The following is a 19,301-nucleotide window of genomic DNA, read 5'->3' as shown; positions in this document are numbered from 1 at the left end:
CACATCCTAGAAGAGAGAAGATGTGGTCAGGTGGGAGCCCAGAAAGGAGATGGCATTTCCTTAGCAATCTCCAGACACATATAATGCAGATATTAACTGCAAATTTCACCTCTTTACCTTTTTATACTGTCGGAGTTTTATAGAGTAAAGTCTATTATTCTCCTTTGTGATTTTTTCTGTTGCCTTGTTAACCTTGAAAAATATTCTCTCTGCTAGAGGTCTGGTTCAATTCTATTTTTTTTCAATTCCATTTTTTCCTTTTGTAGTTAATTTAAAATGTTTATCTCTTTAATATCTGGATTTATTTTGGTGTGTGCTGTATTCAGTGAGGATCAAAATTAATTTCTCCTCACTAACTGCTTAATAGTTACTACATCACATGTGAGGAAGAATACATTTTGTTAAGCGATGACTCCTCTCACAACACACCAACTTCTTAGGTACACTGTAGCCTCTTTCAGTGTTAAAAGTTTACCCTCAAACCCATGATGCTTCTATTACTGGAACTTTGAATGTTTTCATCTATAACATTCTTATCCTTCCAGATGTCCTTTAGAATCACTGCTGAGTAAATCCACATACATGACATAATTTTCTGCTAAACTCCCAGTTTGGAGTTTCTGTCTTCAGTCTATACAGTACCTCCTTTTTGTTGTGCATCTACACACACTGGAGACCCTCCCCTCACTTGAAGATTTACATTTCTGGCCATGATTCTCACCATCATTCTTGGTGATTCCAAGAGGATGATTCTTCTAACACCCGAGGTTCTTGGTTCGTTAAATTCCTCCTTTCCTTCTGATGACCTTGGCTTCCACTACTTTCACCCCACGGTCATGTCCGGAGACCTTCCATGACAAATCACTGCAATCTGTCTCAATTCCAACCTTCCCACAGGCCAACCATCAGCCCATGCTCCTAGGTCACCCTCAGCTCCAACAGCACTTTCACACCACCACGAGCTCCGATCCACTGATGCTGCTGTCCTCCCACCACTTGCCACTCCCCAGTCCTTACCCCTCTCCTCCAGCTGAGAGCCCACCACCACTCCCCGTTTTCTTCTCCTCCATCTTCCTATGTGCCTGACAAAGCTCAGCTTGGTTCAATCCAGGTCTATCCTCCCCTAGTGTTTTCTGAGTACCCTCCAATGACACCTTTGGCCCAATGACACCACATGAATATTGTACTTGCCTAGGCCCTGAGCAGCCTCCCTGCTGTCAAGCCTAGCAGTCCATCCTTGGTCCTCATTTTGCCTCTCAGCAGTATGCAACACGCTGCCTGTTCCCTTCTCCTTCAAACACCCTCTTTACTGTCTATTTTGTTGTTGTTGAGACAGGGTCTCACTATGTTGCCCAGGCTGTTCTTGAGCTACTGGCCTCAAGTGATCCTCCTGCCTCAGCTTCCCAAAGTGCTGGGATTACAGGCATGAGCCACCATGCCTTCTTTTCACTGTCTTAACTGGACCCTCTTTCTAGCTTCTTTTGCTGGAAGGATGAGTCCAAGGCTCATCCTTGGACTCTACTCCTACCCAGAACCTCGTATTTCCAAGACTCATATTTCCAAATGTCTACACAGTACCACTTACATTGGCAAACTTAACATGTCCAAAGCCAAACTCCGAAACATTTTCCTTAACAAATATTTTTGTCCCACCTGCAGACTTCCTGCTTCAGGTTACAGCCACTGCATCCTTCCCACTGTTTGGACCACAGTCCAGGAAGCCATCCTGACTCCTCTGCTTATCTCACATCCCATAGTGAATGCATCAAGAAATCTGCCTCTTTTCACTTCTTACCACTTCTGTGTTATGACCCAGGTCCAAACCACCATCATCTCTCCCTACTTTGTCGGAGCGGCTCCTTTACTGGTCTCCCCAGTGCAGCCCTGAGCCCCACCATGGTAGACTCCATACTGCTGCTGCAGGTCTCAACTCCTGCTGAGCCTTCCTGTTCTTGCTCAGAGAGGAGCCTTTATCATGGTCTTGCAGGCACACTCCCTTCCGCCCCCTCCAGCTCCCAGATTCACTGGGCACACTGAGCGCATGTCCATGCTCCAGGGCCTTCGCACTGGCTGTCCCCTCACCACTGTCCAGTCTCCCCTCAAATGTCATCTCCTCACTGAGCCCCCAGCACTCACCTTCCAACTCCTCACAGCACTCTGCCCTCTGGGCTCATCTTCAAATCTCCTATACTACTCACTCATCAGTCTCTTTTACAAGAACAAGACTCCTTGAGAGAAGAACAGTGCCTGGAACATGTCAGGCACTCAATAAATGTTTGCTATGTGGATGAGTAAATATTAATGTGGGAAAAAATGTATTTCATTTAGCCTTTCAATTTGTGAAGTCATTTTCTCTCTCAATGTCATTTTATATCTTAAAACATTTGTGATTTAAATCTTAGGAATCTAATTAATTTCTTGGTAAGATTACTTATTTCTGGATATTGATAACTTTTGATCCCACTATGTATAATTCTCTTTTTATCATTAGCTATTCTAACTGGCTATTACTAGCAAAAGATAAATAATTTAAAATTATTCTGTTATGAGGCCAATATAAAGACTCCTTTTATTAGTTCTAAGTATTTTTCAGTGCTTTATTAGTTCTAAGAGCTTTATTATTTTATGGTTTTTCTTAATATGAAATAATGTCACCTTCACTTCATTTTTGCCTTGTTTTCCAGTTTCTATTTAACTGTGTTGCAGAAATTCCAGAGCAACAAATTAAATGATAGCACACATCATTGTCTTTTCTTGATATAAACAGTAACCAGAATTAAATATGAACTGTAATATTTGAAAAAGACTAAGAACTCTACCATGTTAAGGAAATAGCTTTAGACCAGCTATGGTGGCTTGCACCTGTAATCCCAGCCCTTTGGAAGGTGCAGACGGGAAGATCGCTTGAGCCTAAGAGTTCAAGACCAGCCTGGGCAACATAGTGAAACCCCATCTTTACAAAAAATAAAAAAAATCAGCCAGGTATTGTGATGCACACCTGTAGTCCCAGCTACTCGGGAGGCTGAGGCAAGAGGATAGCCTGAGCCCAGGAGTTCAAGGCTGCAGTGAGCTGTGATTGCACCACTGCACTCTGCCTGGGTGACACAGTGAGACACAGTCTCAAAAAAAAAAAAAAAAAGGAAAAAGAAAAGAAATATCTTTCTATGGGCATTTTTTAAAAACCATTTTTATTAGGAACTGGTGTTGAATTGTCTAATATTCCTTTCTAAACACCTAAGATGACTGTGGCCTTTCCTATCTAACTTCCTAGTATGTAAAGTTATATTGATAGATTCCCTTGTACTGAACTTTTATTACAAGTCATATTTAATCATAATGAATTACTGTTTTCAAATGTTGTATTTGAAAATATAGTATTCAAATGTAGTATTCAAATTCAAATGTAGTACTGTTTCTGATTTTTCTATCTTTATTCATATTATTCTATGCTTTGTTACATTGCTACTTTTCTTAGGTTTTCTTTTTTTTTTTTCTTGAGACAGAATCTCGCTCTGTCCCAGGCACCTGGAGTGCAGTGGCGCAATCTCGGCTCACTGCAACCTCCACCTCCCAGGTTCAAGCGATTCTCCTGCCTCAGCCTCCCGAGTAGCTGGGACTACAGGCATGCACCACCACGCCCAGCTAATTTTTGTATTTTTTAGTACAGATGGGGGTTTCACCATGTTGGCCAGGATGGTCTCGATCTCTTGACCTCGTGATCCACCCGCCTCGGCCTCCCAAAAGTGCTAAGATTACAGGCATGAGCCACCACTCCCAGTCGGCTTTCTTAGGTATTTTCCAGATATAACCCTGGCTTACATCTTCCTTTCAAGAATAAATATTGGTATGTTCTGTATAATTTTTCTTAAAAGCTCAAAAAAATGCATCCACAAATAATTGGACCAAGAAGCATTTCTGAAGACAGCCTTCCATTTCTTCATTGGTAATTATTCTGTTCAGTTTTTCCTAACCCTACGGTATCAATTATGAAAGTTCATATTTTCTAGAAAATTATTTTTTAGTATTTTAATTTTTTAGCTCAATAGTACAAACATCATATTGTACTGTTTGATTTTTTTCTGCCTGAGTTAAACATTTTTCAAGATCTTTAACCTCTAATTTTGTCTAGGTTTTTTTCTTCCCAACTGCCAAGTAAATATACCAAGTATATATTTCTCACACTTTGCTTTTCAAAGAGCCAGTTCTTTCTTATTCATTTACTTCTGCTTTTCACTGATTTTTCTTCTTGTATGGGTCTGCCCACACCTGCTACTAGGACCAGTGAGTAAGGTGGTCAACCCTACCTGTCTGGTCAAGGAGCCCCACTGAGGGATGGGGCAGGAGAGAGAAGGCAAGGCTCTGGCTGGGCCTGAGGCTCAGGTTAGAGCCTTGTAAAAGTCCTCACTTGAGGCCCACCCCATGCTTGGGCACCCTTATAGACATGTGCACCAAGTTCCAGAGAAGCCCAACTAGACTTCACTGTTAGTATTGTGACACAAATAAGGGCAAACTACACAATTGTATTACCAAGCAATAACACAATGGTACCTTATTAGCTTCCACAAATGTGGACTCAATCAGTGGCCACCAAGATGGGTTTGTTCTCCTTTAAACCATCTATGGAGAATCTGCTAAGCATACACTACCAAAGGATTACAGCTGATGCCAACTCCCACACCTCTCACTCCTGCCCTGTCTGCTCCCAGAGCTCCAGGCTCAATTCCAAGGTTTCTTGACATTTCCACCCCTACCCCTCAAGCCAGGGGCACCCCTTTCTGAAATGGTATACATCCCCTTAAGCCTGCTGTCCTTAGGGTCTCAGCAGAGGATACCTCTGACTATCTAGGCACCCAGCCAGGAATCTATCTCGTACCTCCCTGTGTCCTATCCTAAGTATTCCCAAGTTGATCTCCTCTTCTCTACCTCAATTATCACAGGCCTAGCTCAGGCCCTGACAGTGTCCATCTGAACCACTGAAAGAACCTCCACTTCACTGAGCTGTCACAATGACCTCTGTTGTGCTTCAAAGTTTTTAATGGGTGCCTATCTCTTCCATGATAAGGTACACCCTCAGTAACAAGGAGCACAACCTTTCCATGATCCAACCCTGGCACACCTGACCAGCCTCACCTTGTGCTGCTCCTTGCCTTGTCTAAAAGATCCAGCCATAGTAAAACGCCTCCAAATCTCCATTCATAACAAGACTTTCTCACTTATGTGGTACCTCCTGCCTGGAAAATCCTTTGGTCCATTTCTGGACTGGATCACAGTCTCCTGAGTCAAGTCTAAATTGCACTCAACCTGATATACTTGACACCTGAGTGTATAGTGCATGGGCAACCTTCCCCCTCTAAATTTATAAAATGTGCTTCGCTTCTTTCCATACCAAGTTTACTTAAAACACATTGCAAACATACTCAAGGTCAAGTTGAGAAACTTTTCAATGGGCATCTGCGAGGTGATTCCTGGGGAATAAACAAAGCGTGCTTATGGACTTAATGATCCACTGATGAAGATATTGATTCTGTTCAGCAGGACAAACAGCAGAACGTGGGAAGTTCTACATTAAAGATATAAACATACACCCCATGAGGGCACGAGTGGGGAGACTGAATGCAGCTAGAGACAGGTAGTGGAGCCGGTGACTGCACAGATCTTAAGGAACAGGCAGGGTGTGACTGACTGTGATGGGGAGGGACAGCCCAGACACAGGGCTGCTTTAGGGACCAAACAGTCCCACAGGGGATGTGGCGGTGCTGCGGATCTGACTCAGGTATTAGGGGCCCGCCCACCCCAACAGGCAGCCCAACTTACCGCCTGAATGATTCCGGAGGATGGAGACACATCGCCACTGCTCCACATTGGCAAGCTTACCACTGGAGCCGAACACAGTGCTGGGGCCAATGTACCTGTGTGAAAAAGGGGCCAAAAAGGCACTCATGGAGTGCTCTGGGCACTGCACAGAAATGTTCCCTGCAGCCAGCTTATCAGGGCAGACAGAACAAAATAAAAACTGGAAAGCAATGAGTTGTTGAATAAAAGGGGCTGATTAGGTAAATTATGATCCATGCACTTGATGAAATACTACATAGCCATTACAAATCTTGCATGGGAAAATGTTCACAATAAGTGAAAGAAGCAGGCCACAGGATATCACATACAATATTATACCACTTATATAAAGGAAAAAACCATATGACATAGATAGCATCTGTGCATGGAAAATGGATCAGAAGGACACACATCCCAAAATGACAAAATATTAACTGTAGCTTTTTTTTTTTTTTTGAGACAGTCTCACTCTGTCACCCAGGCTGGAGTGCAGTGGCACGATCTTGGCTCACTGCAACCTCCGCCTCCCAGGTTCAGGCAATTCTCCTGTCTCAGCCTCATGAGTAGCTGGGATTACAGGCGTGCATCACCACGCCCAGCTAATTTTTTTGTACTTTTTTTAGTAGAGATGGGGTTTCACTACATTGGTCAGGCTGGTCTTGAACTCCTGACCTTGTGATCCGCCCACCTCAGCCTCCCAAAGTGCTGAGATTACAGGCATGAGCCACCACACCAGGCCAACTGTAGCTTTCTTTAGGTGGTATGATAATGAGGGATATTTTTTCTTTTGTATTTTTAGTTTTCTAAATTGTATACTAAATGTTATTTATGTTGGCTATTTAAAGAAACAAAATCAACAGTATTTTATTTTTAAGCATCTCAAAATGTATCAAATGGCTTTGACATCTGAGGCAGAGAAACCACATGATCTACAGCCCCCATTAAAGGAGCCAGAGGAACATCAGTCACCTGGAGCCTGGTGGAGGCAATGCTGACACACCGATGCTCAGAGCATCTGTTAACACCCTTTGCTCTTGCAGAGTTCCTCACAAATCCACAGAGCGTGTGCTGAGACAGCCAAGTAGGCTGAAGAGACAGTCTCTGCCTCTGCTCTGGAAGCCACAGCCCCAAGGGCCACTCTTGGTGAGCAATGGTCCAGGGTCTAGTGCCCCAGCCTAACTGGCCCAGAGACCTGGGAGCAATAGCTTTCCAGGTGATGGTTAGCTCATTTTGAGAGGAGAGCAGGGGTTGCCCCAGGTGGAGGCCGAGAGAGAATAAAGTAATGCCAAAAAGGTTAGACTCTGGATTCCCTGCCCCAGATCCCACCAGAGCACCCTGACTTTTAATCATTTTGTATATTGGGTTTCCATGTGAAATTTCATTTGAAAAAACAAAACCAATGAAGCCACCCACATCAGTGCTAGAAGAGATTAGCCTTTCCTTTTCAGGTGAGAGCCTGAAGTCCTGTGAGGGGGCAGCTGACTAGGTCACCAGGCAGATCCATGGTCTCCTGAATCCCTGGTCAGGCTCCACCTGCTCCTGATCTACATGCACTTCCTGCTACTCATGAGGTTAGGGCTATGGGAACTTCAGTGACGGGGTGGGGAAAGCCAACTTTAATAAAGACCAGCAAAGAAGCTTCTAAAAATAAAATGTGAAGAAAGGAAAATGATGCTTACGTAGCCCGCTTCCACACCATAATCAGTTTGTCATCTCCCCCAGAAGCTAAATACATCCCACTGTTTGACCACCGCACACAGTTCACACATGCTGGGAAGAAAAAAAAATAGGGTGATGAAAATCCAATAGTCATGCCCATTTGCTTTATGTAGAGTTTGGCAAGATGTAAAGGGTTTATAAAAATCTAATCTATCTAATCTATTTAAGGCATCTACTGTGTGAGAGCCCCAGAAAAACAATTCAGTTTAAGCACTAACCTACTTGTGCTATAAAAACAAATTACCAGAACAGTCTGGAGGGGGAAAATACATATTATCTGAGACTCGTTAGTGCTGAATGACATAGTCAATAGAAGGCTTGTTTCCAGGAAAATAAAAAATGATAACCAAATCTCATTATTTCAAAAGGGCCATCTATTGATGAGACATATTTCTGAGTAGAGATTATTCTCAAAAACAGAGTATGTACTAAAAAGGGTCAGATGTTTTTTCTAGAATTTTCAGGTGAGCAGTCTGTTAGAGTATAAAACTCTGACTTCATCTCATCTGTCAAGAGCCAGCCCTTTCACATTCGGATTTTCCAAACTTGCCAGCACTGCAGATTGATTGACTATGTGCTTATAAGCTAATATCAGCAGAAATTCCCCCAGGCCCCTAATGGGCCAGAGCACTCACAGCTTGGCCTTTGGGATACCTGAAAGATGGCTATCAAAGTTGTAGCCACTACATGGCTTGTGAGTAACTTATGCTCCAGGTCTGAAGACACTGAGAAGCATGTTGAGAGGACAAGAACACACAGAGCAAAGGAAGGAGCTGACATCCAAAGGACAGTAACTGTTCACTGAGCATCTCAGGGGTGGGAAACTAAGGCACTATAGCAGGAAAGGAAACCATGACACTATCTGACGGCCACGAGGGTCCTGGCAGAGAGCCTCAGAGTGACAAAGTGCCAACCTGAGATGTTTTGGCAAGTTGTCTCTTACACACCCTTCCCCAGAACCCTACTGTGTCCAGGTCGCTGGCCCCAAAGCCCCATGGAATCAGGCAGTAACGACTCATGAGCAGGAAATCACCAGAGGTACCTGCAGACTGTCCAAAGATGGTTCTGTGGGCGGGCCGAGTCTTCTGCCGAATAACTCACCCAGGTGTGCAGCCAACATCTGTGCCTTCAGACAGCAGGCCGAGGGGAGTTACCGCCGCACGGGGCCTTATCTTTCTAATTACAAACACATGTGCTAACCTTGGGCACTCTGCCAACAAGCAAAGCCTGCAAAGGGCCACTCTGTAATACCTAAGTGATTGTCCATCTGGCAAAGCATCTTGGGAATATTTTCATCCTTCTCATCATCCTCCTGGAGGACTGGAGACATATTCCAGATCACAACCTTCCCAGAATCCTGCCCTGGAACAAACGAGCAGAAATGGCTGAATGTGCAAGGAGTAGAAATTTGATATTAATATTTAATATCAAATTAAATATTATAGGAGAAGTCCTCATTTAGCTTCCATAAATCATAATTAACTAGATCTAAGGAGACCGAATTTAAATTACTAATTTAAGTTACAGGAAAGATCATAAGTACTCATAGGGACCAAACAAAGCGGACTTGACAGTCAGCAGAAGTCAACCTGACTTTATGAAAAGAACTCTGAACTAGCAATGAGGAGGGAACTGACCTCTGGTCTGGCCTCTAACAAGGATCCACCAGGGGTCCCTAGGTCTTCTCCCTTCCTAGCACCTAGACTCTGACTCCTTGACTCCTCATCTATTAAATGAGGAGAAGGGAAAGTCAATGTTGTAGGACCTTTTCCAATCTGTGTATACTCTAAAAAGCAAACAGAAAAGCACACCCTAGTGGGGCTTCCCTCCCCTTCCAGGTGCTACCTGGAATCCAGGCTGTTCCAGAGCTGACTGTTTTGAGACCTAAATGTACCCTGAACACAAAAAAAAGGGCTCATTATCTTGTTATCTACCCTTTGCAGTTACCTACAGACAAGAAACCAACCAAAAGAGGGTAGGGCTCCTGTGGTCATGAGTTGATGTATCGCTCAGCTGAAAAATATACCCATGCCTTTTAGTAATGATTTCTTTGTTTTGAGATGGAGTCTCGCTCTGTCTTCAAGGCTGGAGTGTAGTGGCGCAATCTCGGCTCACTGCAACTCCACCTCCCAGGTTTAAGTGATTTTCCTCAGCCTCCCTAGTAGCTGGGATTACAGACGCATACCACAACACCCAGCTAATTTCTGTATTTTTAGTAGAGGTGGGGTTTTGCCATGTTGGCCAGGCTGATCTCAAACTTCTGACCTCAGGTATCCGCCTGCCTCGGCCTCCCAAAGTGTTGGGATTACTGCGCCTGGCCTTAGTAAGGATTTCTAAGCTTTCCATCACTGATATCTAACAAAGTTTAGCCCCTCAGTTAATTTTCTATTATAATGGGGTCAAATCCAATGAACATGCCACAATTACCACGAAGCATGTTTGAAACTGCCTCTTGGCCAATATATAAAAATATTTCCTAAACCAAGGTGGCAAAATGTGTGTCTTCTGGGAACAGGCACAAACCCTCTGATTCCTCCAGCTAAGTCCATGTGTTCTCTCTCATGTGCTGCACCTCCTCCTCTCCAGTACAGTCCACAGCATGCATGAAGGAGAGAAAGGCTTCCCTGCCCACAGCTTCCCTGCACCCCCTTCCAGCTCCTTGACTCTGGGTAGAAGCATCTGCTGGAAACTCACTCTGCAGCACCTGGCCTGAGGACCCAGAGCTCACAAAGGCACTCTCTAAGTGTTGCCTGGGGAGGCCTGGTTGGAGGGAGGCCCTGCTCTGGGGTAAAGATGCCAGGGGGCTGGGTTCTGTGGAACGCTACATTGTGTTACTACATATACATCTTGGTGTCCTGGCATGAAGAACAGCTCTTATCTTTCCAAATAGAAATATGCAATGTTGCAAAAGATGCTGGCTGAAGCACAAGGGCAATACTAGGAATAACATTTTCGAATGGTATGGGCTTTCTTACTTGTCCACAGTATACTTTCCCTTTAACCCAGCTGAATGCCTTTGACCAGAAAATGGGCCTAATAATTACATGATTGCTTTAGAAGCTTAAACCACCCCCGTTCCCTTTTTTCAGAAGAGAAAAATGCTGACAAAGCCCTTGCCTCTGGGGCTGGGCTCTGCCCACTGGACCACCTCCTACTCTCCATGCTCAATACGCTTGGAGATACAAACTGATTTTAATATTAACTCAATAAACAGAAATTACGATGATAAGCCTGCTGCCAAAATATTTACAGAGAACACACTAAAGCCATAAAAGGATTTTCAGTATGGATGTGATGCTATTTAAAATGTACAGCATCACATCCATACTGAAAAAATAGCAAGTATTCCCTCTACAGCTAAATGGAGAGCAGGAGAAGAGCGAGGTGTCAGGGCTGTTAAGCTTTACCTTTCTTTATTCCATAAACATACCTTGTCCTCCAGTTGCAAACTTGGTCCCGTCAGGGTGAATATCAACTGAAAAAATCGGCTTGCCTGGAAACAAACAAACAAAAAAACATACAATATCTAAATTAGCTTTTATTCACTGAAGCGTATCAAAGTCAAAATTTTAAAATATTGGTTATCTAAGTAATATCTCTAATTTCTGCATGTAGGACAAAATAAGAGACTATACATAAATTACCTATGAGTAAGGGTTGAGTGCTCTAAAGGATTCAGTTAAAGTCTAAACTGCTAGAAGATTCTCCAAACATCAGACAGCTGAAAGTCCAATAGTGGGAAAAAGCATTCCATCACTGAGAATGGCTGAGCCCACAGGATGCCTGAGCATTTGTCTGCCATCTTGCAGGGATTTGTGTTTATAAAGGCTATGAGCTGTTCATGATTAAAGTTCTGAGTCACAGGTACTTAGTGAAAAGAGAACACAGCTATAACTCCAGACATCTTCCTATTGTACAGATCCGTACTTGACTGGCAGCCTGGACAGAAGGAGCACTATTTGTCTTTTCCAACTGGCTGGCTGACAGCTGAGCAGGACCACAGCTGGCTGCAACCAAGGAGCACTGCTTGACTTGTCATACTTCTGCTTCCAGACAGTCCTCTTTTATGTTTGTGGTGTGAAGTTCACATAAAACCTGCCATCTCAGCATCTCCTGTGGCTGAACCTCCTTCACAGCGTGTACTCTATGTTAAATTAGCTGTTCAATTCCTCCAGGAGAAAGGACTGTGGCTATTAATTCTGAGAAGCCCCAAAGGGCCCAGTATGGGCCTAGGCTTTCACTGGGAGCCCCTGAACTAGCTGGCTGGCTGGGTGGGTGGACCGGACTGGTAAAAGCACTGTAGGAGCTTGAAACCCAGTAGACCATAGAAGGGACTCATGCCTGATGGACATTTGTCCGGCTCCCTGCTTCTAGACCAAAGGTACAGGAGCTATAAGTGGCATGTCAGTTGCTGTTAAGTTCATCACCACACCTTCAGCCTCTAGCACAGTGCCCAGTGCATGATAGTAATATTTGTTCAGTGACAAAGGAGACGCATGACAATAAACTAAGCATCAACAATTGCTGATATAGACAACGGGCTTGTTGCCAAGTCTCTTAATTGAACATGTTCTGCTCTGTCACCCAAGAGGAGGCAATGTGGACACAGAACCAGAGTCACCAGCTCTAGAATCACTCAGCAAGCACTGGGGTCAGGGGTGTGTGGGCAGGCAGTGGCTGCCTGAGAATTGTGAAGTCCTGTTAGGGCTCCCATGCAAGTGCTGAAAATCAAATGCTGGTGCCCAAAAGGCAATGCCCAACATGGGACCCAGGCAGCACTCAGCTGTGGAGAGCCACAATCATGCAGTCAAATCAACCATGAACTTGAGAGAAAATAACACTTTCCTTCTTACTGGTCATTATGTAGTATAGGTTGAGTATCCCTTATCTGAAACACCTGGGATCCATTTTAACCAAAGGGAAATGACAAAAGCAATGTTGCTCCAGTCATAGCCGTTAAGTCTAAAGAAAGAGTCTAGCAGTTCAACTTTTGCTCTCTGGAGAAATCTAGTTGCCATGTGAGAAGACCAAATACCCTGAGACCACCACGTTTTGAAGAGGCCCAAGCTGGCCATACATACGGCATCGAAAAGCCCAGACAAGTGAGAATCAAGGCCCCAGACACAGGCCTGGTGAGGTGTTCTATCCCCAAGCTATTCGAGCCATCCCAGCAGATTCCATGGAGCCAAGATGAGCTAGACCTGCTATGTCCCAACAAGCTGCAGAATTATGAGCAAATAATAAAGTTGTTATTGTTTTAAGTCAGCAAATTCAGGGGTTTGTCATATAAGAGATGACCCAAAATGCCAATTCATTTGCTTTTCTGCTTAAGCCAACTTAAGCTGGGCATTTGTCATTTTGACAAAAAATGTTCTAGATGACAGCCTCAGTCCTTGAGGGTGGAACATTCCCCTCCCCTTGGAGTACTTTTCAGTTCCATGTGTCTGTGAGACATTGTATGATATCAGTCCCTTCAAGAAGCACATCAGAAACCCTTACCTGCAAGTCACAGGTCCCCCAACTACCCAAGAGCACACACAGGGTGAGCAAGGCCATCCTGAGGGCTCAGCTGCACAAGTATCAATTAGAGTCCATGTGCTTTAGATCATGCCCACTCACAGCATCAACTGCATGTTGTCTCCCTTAGTCTTTGCAGATTTCTACTATGAGCCAGGCATTAGGCTAAGCATGAGAAAGTAAAGATACATAATCATACAAACTCCCCTAGTAAGAAGTTCACTGAGGGACACTTCACAAGTAGAAAGCCACCAGACTCGGCCTGGGGCTTCCTGCAGAAATAATAACTGAATTGGGTCCCAAAGGTTGAGTAGGAGTTAGCCAGAAGATTGGGTGAGGGAGAGGAATTTCATGCTGAGGGGATGCACAGCACGGAATCAAGAAATAGGCTGATGTGCTGCTGCAGAGCAGAGTGCAGGTATAGAATGTGAGACAAAAGAGGAGACAAAGATGGTCAGGGCTCAGCAAGCAACAGTAAGGAGCTCAGACATTTCTCTAAAGGTACTTCTGAGGCAGGGTAATGCCAAGGTCACATTCACATTCTGGCTCCACAATATCAGTGTGGAAAATGGGGATGGGGGCCTCACAGCTCCAGGGGAAGGCAGGGATGGAGGCTGCCAACAGGTTCGGGTTTTGGCATTAAACATCCTGGGCTGAATCTTCAGCCCTGCCACTTACCAGTTACAAAGCATTAAGGAAATTATTTAATCTCCTCTAACACTTGTTTCTTAATCTGCAAAAATGTGGAGGACACATTCACCATCACAAACACCTTGTGAGACATATTAAGATGCTGTGTCACATTACTTCTAAGATGCATCCATTTCACATGATCAGGACATACCGTGGTGGAAGGTGTGCCTGGTTCACTGGCACCATGTTTCCTTTCTTAGTGCTGTGCAGGAGATTAGATGAAATATGATAGGGGACTTACACAGACACCAGTGCAGTGCTGGCTCCCCACTTCCTCACAGCACTAGGCCTTTCAGTCTCAAGAAAAGCAGTCACTCACATTCCATCAGCGGGAATAAACCTCTTCTAAAGGGCTCTCTGAGGTGAAGCTGAGGAAAGAGGCCTTCTGGCTGAGCTAGTTAGAGAACTCTTCCTGTGGCACAGCACGATGATGACAAAGATGAATTCCCAACTACCTCCAGTGTCTGGCCTTTCTTTATAACAGAGACAGACAGAAAAGACAAATTAACACACCCTAGACTCTAGAGACACCAAGCAATCACCTATCCTTAGATCAACCCCAGATCAGAATGCTATCCCCACACAGCCAATACAGAGCCAATATAGTCACCCACTGTCTACTGTCCGGAGGTTTGCTGATTTGACAACAGCAGCACAAATGCTTTCCATCTGGAAGGGAATAAAGAATACATTAAGGAAGCTGGGATTATGACAGGGCATGCTTAGGTAGAATCGTACCCTCCTTCACACCAGGGGAAGATTCCTAGAGGAGGCCTAAACAGGGGATCCTAAACTCTGAGCAGAGAGAGTTGGCCGGAGGCAAAGCAGAGAGGGCACAATGCAGAACAGCTTGCCCTTCTGTCTCAGCAGTCCCACAGACCTTTGGTTTTGCTCGAAAAAGTCTCTGGGCTTTTATGCTATGATAGTTCGTTGGGTAGAGCTGATTGGAACACATGTGCATATGTCCTTTTGGAATGAAGCTTGGGAAAGTTGAGGCCTTTGTCCAGTGAATGTTGCTCATGGGAACACTTTTCCCACACTGCCCAACAGAACTTGGTCTTAACCAATGTTGACAAATTTAGAATTAAAAATAAGAAAATGTTTGCAACATTTATTATATGAAACAGTTACAAAACAATATTAAAACATAAGGTGGGGGCGGGCACAGTGGCTCATGTCTATAATCTCAGCACTTTGCGAGGCTGAGGCAGGTGGATCACTTGAGGTCAGGAGTTCGAGACCAGCCTGGCCAACATGGCACACCATTGCACTCCAGCCTGGGTGACAGCGTGAGACTCTGTCTCAAGAAAAAAAAAAAAAAAAATATATATATATATATATATATACACATACACACACACATACATATATATATGTTGGGTGCAAACAACACAATCTTTTTTTTTTTTGAGACAGAGTCTCACTCTGTCACCTAGGCTGGAGTGCAGTGGCACGATCTCAGCTCACTGCAACCTCCACCTCCCAAGTTCAAGCGATTCTCCTGCCTCAGCCTCCCGAGTAGCTGAGACTACAGGTGTGCACCACAACGCCTGGCTAATTTTTGCATTTTTAGTAGAGACTGGTTTTGCCATGTTGACCAGGCTGGTCTCAAGTGATCCATCTGCCTCCACCTCCCAAAGTGCTGAAATCACAAGCTTGAGCCACGCCACGCAGCCACAAACAACATAATCTTAAATGTATAAAATCCTAAAGATTCCACAAAAAAACTGTTAGTGCTAATAAATGAATCCAGCAAAGTTGCAGGATACAAAATCAACAAATAAAAGTCAGTTGCACTTCTGTACACCAACAATGAACAATCTGAAAGGGAAATTAAGAAAACAATTCAATTTACAACAGAATGAAATGAATAAAATTCGTAGGAATAAACTTAGCCAAGGAGGTGAAAGACTTGTACACTGAAACGATAAAACATTGCTGAAGGAAATCAAAGACACAAATACATAAAAAGACATCATGTTGTGTTCATGGACTAGAAGATTTAATAACTTTAAGATGTCAAAACTACTAAAAGTGATTTGTCGGTTTAATGAAATCCCTATGAAAATCCCAGTGGCATTTTCTGCAGAAAAAAAAAAAATCCATCCTAAAATTCACATGGAGTCTTAAGGGACCTTGAAAAGTCAAAAGAACCTTCAAAAAGTACAAAATTGGGGATCTCCCACAAAGCTACAGTAATCTGAACAATGTAGTACAGACATAGATAGACACCTAGAACAACAATACAGGGCCCAGAAATAAACCCTTGTGTATATGGTCAAACGATTTTGACAAGGGTGCCAAAACCATTCAACGGGGAAAGAACAATCTCTTTTACAAATGATGCTGGGAGAACTACACATGCAAATGAATAAAGTTGGATTCCTATCTCATACCATATGCAATTAACTCAAAATGGATCAAAGAACTGTATATATACCTTAGAAGGAAACATAGGAGGAAAGCTTCACAAGATTGGATTTGGCAGTAATTTCTTTTTCTTCTTTCTTTCTTTCTCTTTCTTTTTCTTTTTGAGAAGGAGTCTCACATTGTCACCCAGGCTGGAGTGCAATAGTGCGATCTCGGTTCACTGCAACCTCTGCCTCCCGAGTTCATACAATTCTCCTGCCTCAGCCTCCCAAGCAGCTGGGATGACAGATGCACACCACCACACCCAGCTAATTTTTTGTATTTTTAATAAAGACAGAGTTTCACTATGTTGGCCAGACTGGTCTTGAACTCCTGACCTCATGATCCGCCTGCCTCGGCCTCCCAAAGTGCTGGGATCATAGGCATGAGCCACTAAGTCCAGCTTTTTTTTTTTTTTTCTTTGAGACAGCACCTCATTCTGTCATCCAGGCTGTGGTGCAGTGATGTGATCTCTGCTTACTGCAACCTTGACCTCCCAGGCTCAAGCAATCCTCCCACCTCAGTCCCCTGAGTCGCTGGGACTACAGGTGTGCACCAACACGTCTGGCTAACTTTTGTAATTTTTGTAGAGATGGAGTTTCACCACGTTGCCCAGGCTGGTCTCAAACTCCTGAGCTCAAGCAATCTGCTGCTTTGACCTCCCAAAGTGCTAAGATTATAGGTGTGCGCCACTGCACCTGACCATGGATTTGGCAATAATTTCTTAAGATATGAGACCAAAGGCAAAAGTAACAAAAGAATAAACTGAACTTTAACAAAATTAAAAACTTTTGTGCATCAAGGAAAAATATCAACAGACTAAAAAGGCAACCCATAGAATGGGAGAAATATCTGCAAATTACACATCTGATAAGGGATTAATGTCCAGAATATATAGAGAAATCCTAAAACTCAACAACAAAACTTCTCAGCAACCTGACTCAAAATGGGGTAAATAACTTGAACAGACATTTCTCCAAAGAAGATATACAAATGAGGCCGGGTGCAGTGGTTCACATCTGTAATCCCAGCACTTTGGGAGGCTGAGGCAAGTGGATCACCTGAGGTCAGGAATACAAGACCAGCCTGGCCAACATGGTGAAACCCTGTCTCTTCTAAAAATATAAAAATTAGCTAAGCATAGTGGTGGGTGCCTGTAATCCCAGCTACTTGGGAGGTTGAGGCAGGAGAATCGCCTGATCCCAGGGGGCAGAGGTTGCAGTGGGCTGAGATCGCGCCATTGCACTCCAGCCAGGATGACAGTGGGAGACTCTGTCTCAAAAAACAACAAAAAAGAAAAGATATACAAGTGGCCAACAAGCACATGAAAAGATGTCAACATCACTCATCAGTAGAGAAATGCAGGTTAAAAGTACAATTAGATATCACCTCACATCCACTAAGATGGTTACTAAAGGCCAGATGCAGTGGCTTACCCCGTAATTCCAGCACTTTGGGAGGCCAAGGCAAGTGGATCACCTGAGGTCAAGAAATCAAGACCATCCTGGCCAACATGGTGAAACCCTGTCTTTACTAAAATATGAAAATTAGCTGGGTGTGGTAGCGTGTGTCTATAGTCCCAGCTACTTGGGAGGTTGAGGCAGCAGAATCATTTGAACCCAGGTTGCGGAGGTTGCAGTGAGCTGATATTGCGCCACCGCACTCCAGCCTGGAGACAGAGCAAGATTCTGTCTCAAAGGAAAAAACAAGAGGCCACTAACAAAAACCTCAGAAAATAAAAAGTGTTGGTGAGGGTGTATAGAAATTGTAACCCTTGTTAAAAATATAATTACCATATGATCTGGCAAGTCTACTTCTGGGCATATAACCAAAAGAAAGAAGAGTTTTGGGCTGCGCACAGTGGCTCACGCCTGTAATCCCAGCACTTTGGGAGGCCGAGGTGGGCAGATCACCTGAGGTCAAGAGTTCAAAACCAGCCTGGCCAACATCGAGAAACCCTGTCTCTACTAAAAATACAAAAATTAGCCAGGTGCAGTGGTGGGCACCTAGCTACTCAGGAGGCTGAGGCAGGAGAATTGCTTAAACCTGTGAGGCGGGGGCTGCAGTGAGCTGAGATCATGTCATTACACTCCAGCCTGGGCAACAGAGTGAGACTCTGCCTCAAAAAAAAAAAAGAAAGAAGGGTCTTGAAGAGCTATTTGTATACCCATGTTTACAGCAGCATTATTCACTACAGCTAAGAGGTGGAGGCACACAAGTGTCCACTGACCAATAAATGAATGAATAAAATGTGGTATATATCCATACAATGGAATATTATTTAGCCTTAAAAAGGAAAGTAATTCTGATGCACACTACAATGCGGATGAACCTCAAAGACATTATGGTAAGTGAAATAAGCCAGTCAAAAAAAGACAAATATTGTATGATTCCACTTAGATGAGCTATCTATGAATAGTCAAATTCATAGAAACACATAGCAGAATGGTGGTTGGCAGGGTCTGAATTGAGGGGAAAATAGGGAGTTGTTGCTTAACTGGTATAGAGTTTAGCAAGATGAAAAAGTTCCGTAGATTGGTTGCACAATAATGTGAATTGTGACACTAGGGAATTACATAGTTAAAAATGATTAAGATAGTAAATTTTATATTGTGTGTATTTGACCACAATTTTAAAAATGCTAATAAAAAAATAAACAAAACCAAAAATAAAAATAAAGTGGGGGAGTGTAGAAGGGAGGTGGGTGTAATTATAAAAATTGTTGGAACTGTTCAGCATCTTCACTGCAGTGGCAGACACATGAAAATGCAGAGGTGACAAAATTGTGTAGAACAAAACATACAGATGCACAAATAAGTACAAATAAAACTGGGGAAATATGAATATAATAGGTAGCATATGTCAATGTCAACTATAGTTTTGCAAAATGTTACCATTGGGAGAAACTGGGCAAAGGACACAAGCGCCTTCTCAGTATTTCATACAATTGGGTATGCATCTATAATCATCTCAGTAAGAAACACACACACACACACACACACGGCCTATTTTTAAAAAACAATATATACATGTGTATACTAATATATAAGGCAGCAGAAATACATATCCAAACACCAGAGGTTAGGTAATAATAAAATTGATTCTTTTCATGTTCAGGTTACAATATGCAC

General features: G+C 43.5%; 1 protein-coding gene across 3 annotated transcripts in view; it reads right to left on the bottom strand.

Moving 5' to 3' along the window:
• The window catches only part of LOC105718472 (protein HIRA), a 102,956-nt gene that overhangs the window by 70,746 nt on the left and 12,909 nt on the right, over positions 1-19,301 (bottom strand). For 2 of the 3 annotated variants that reach the window (XM_012454168.2, XM_012454167.2), the window contains exons 2-5: positions 10,982-11,044; positions 8,803-8,913; positions 7,512-7,602; positions 5,815-5,909 (exon numbers count right to left, since the gene is read on the bottom strand). In XM_012454168.2, coding sequence (XP_012309591.2) covers positions 5,815-5,909; positions 7,512-7,602; positions 8,803-8,913; positions 10,982-11,044 — 360 coding nt within the window. Of the gene's footprint in view, positions 1-5,814; positions 5,910-7,511; positions 7,603-8,593; positions 8,914-10,981; positions 11,045-19,301 lie in introns of those variants that run through there. The other variant, XM_012454169.2, reaches the window with a different exon arrangement.

Source organism: Aotus nancymaae, unplaced genomic scaffold, assembly GCF_030222135.1.
Source record: "Aotus nancymaae isolate 86718 unplaced genomic scaffold, 86718_ANA_hifiasm-v0.15.2.pri h1tg000049l, whole genome shotgun sequence".
NCBI classification, from domain to species: Eukaryota; Metazoa; Chordata; class Mammalia; order Primates; family Aotidae; genus Aotus; species Aotus nancymaae.
This window is presented reverse-complemented; position numbering and strand designations above follow the sequence as displayed.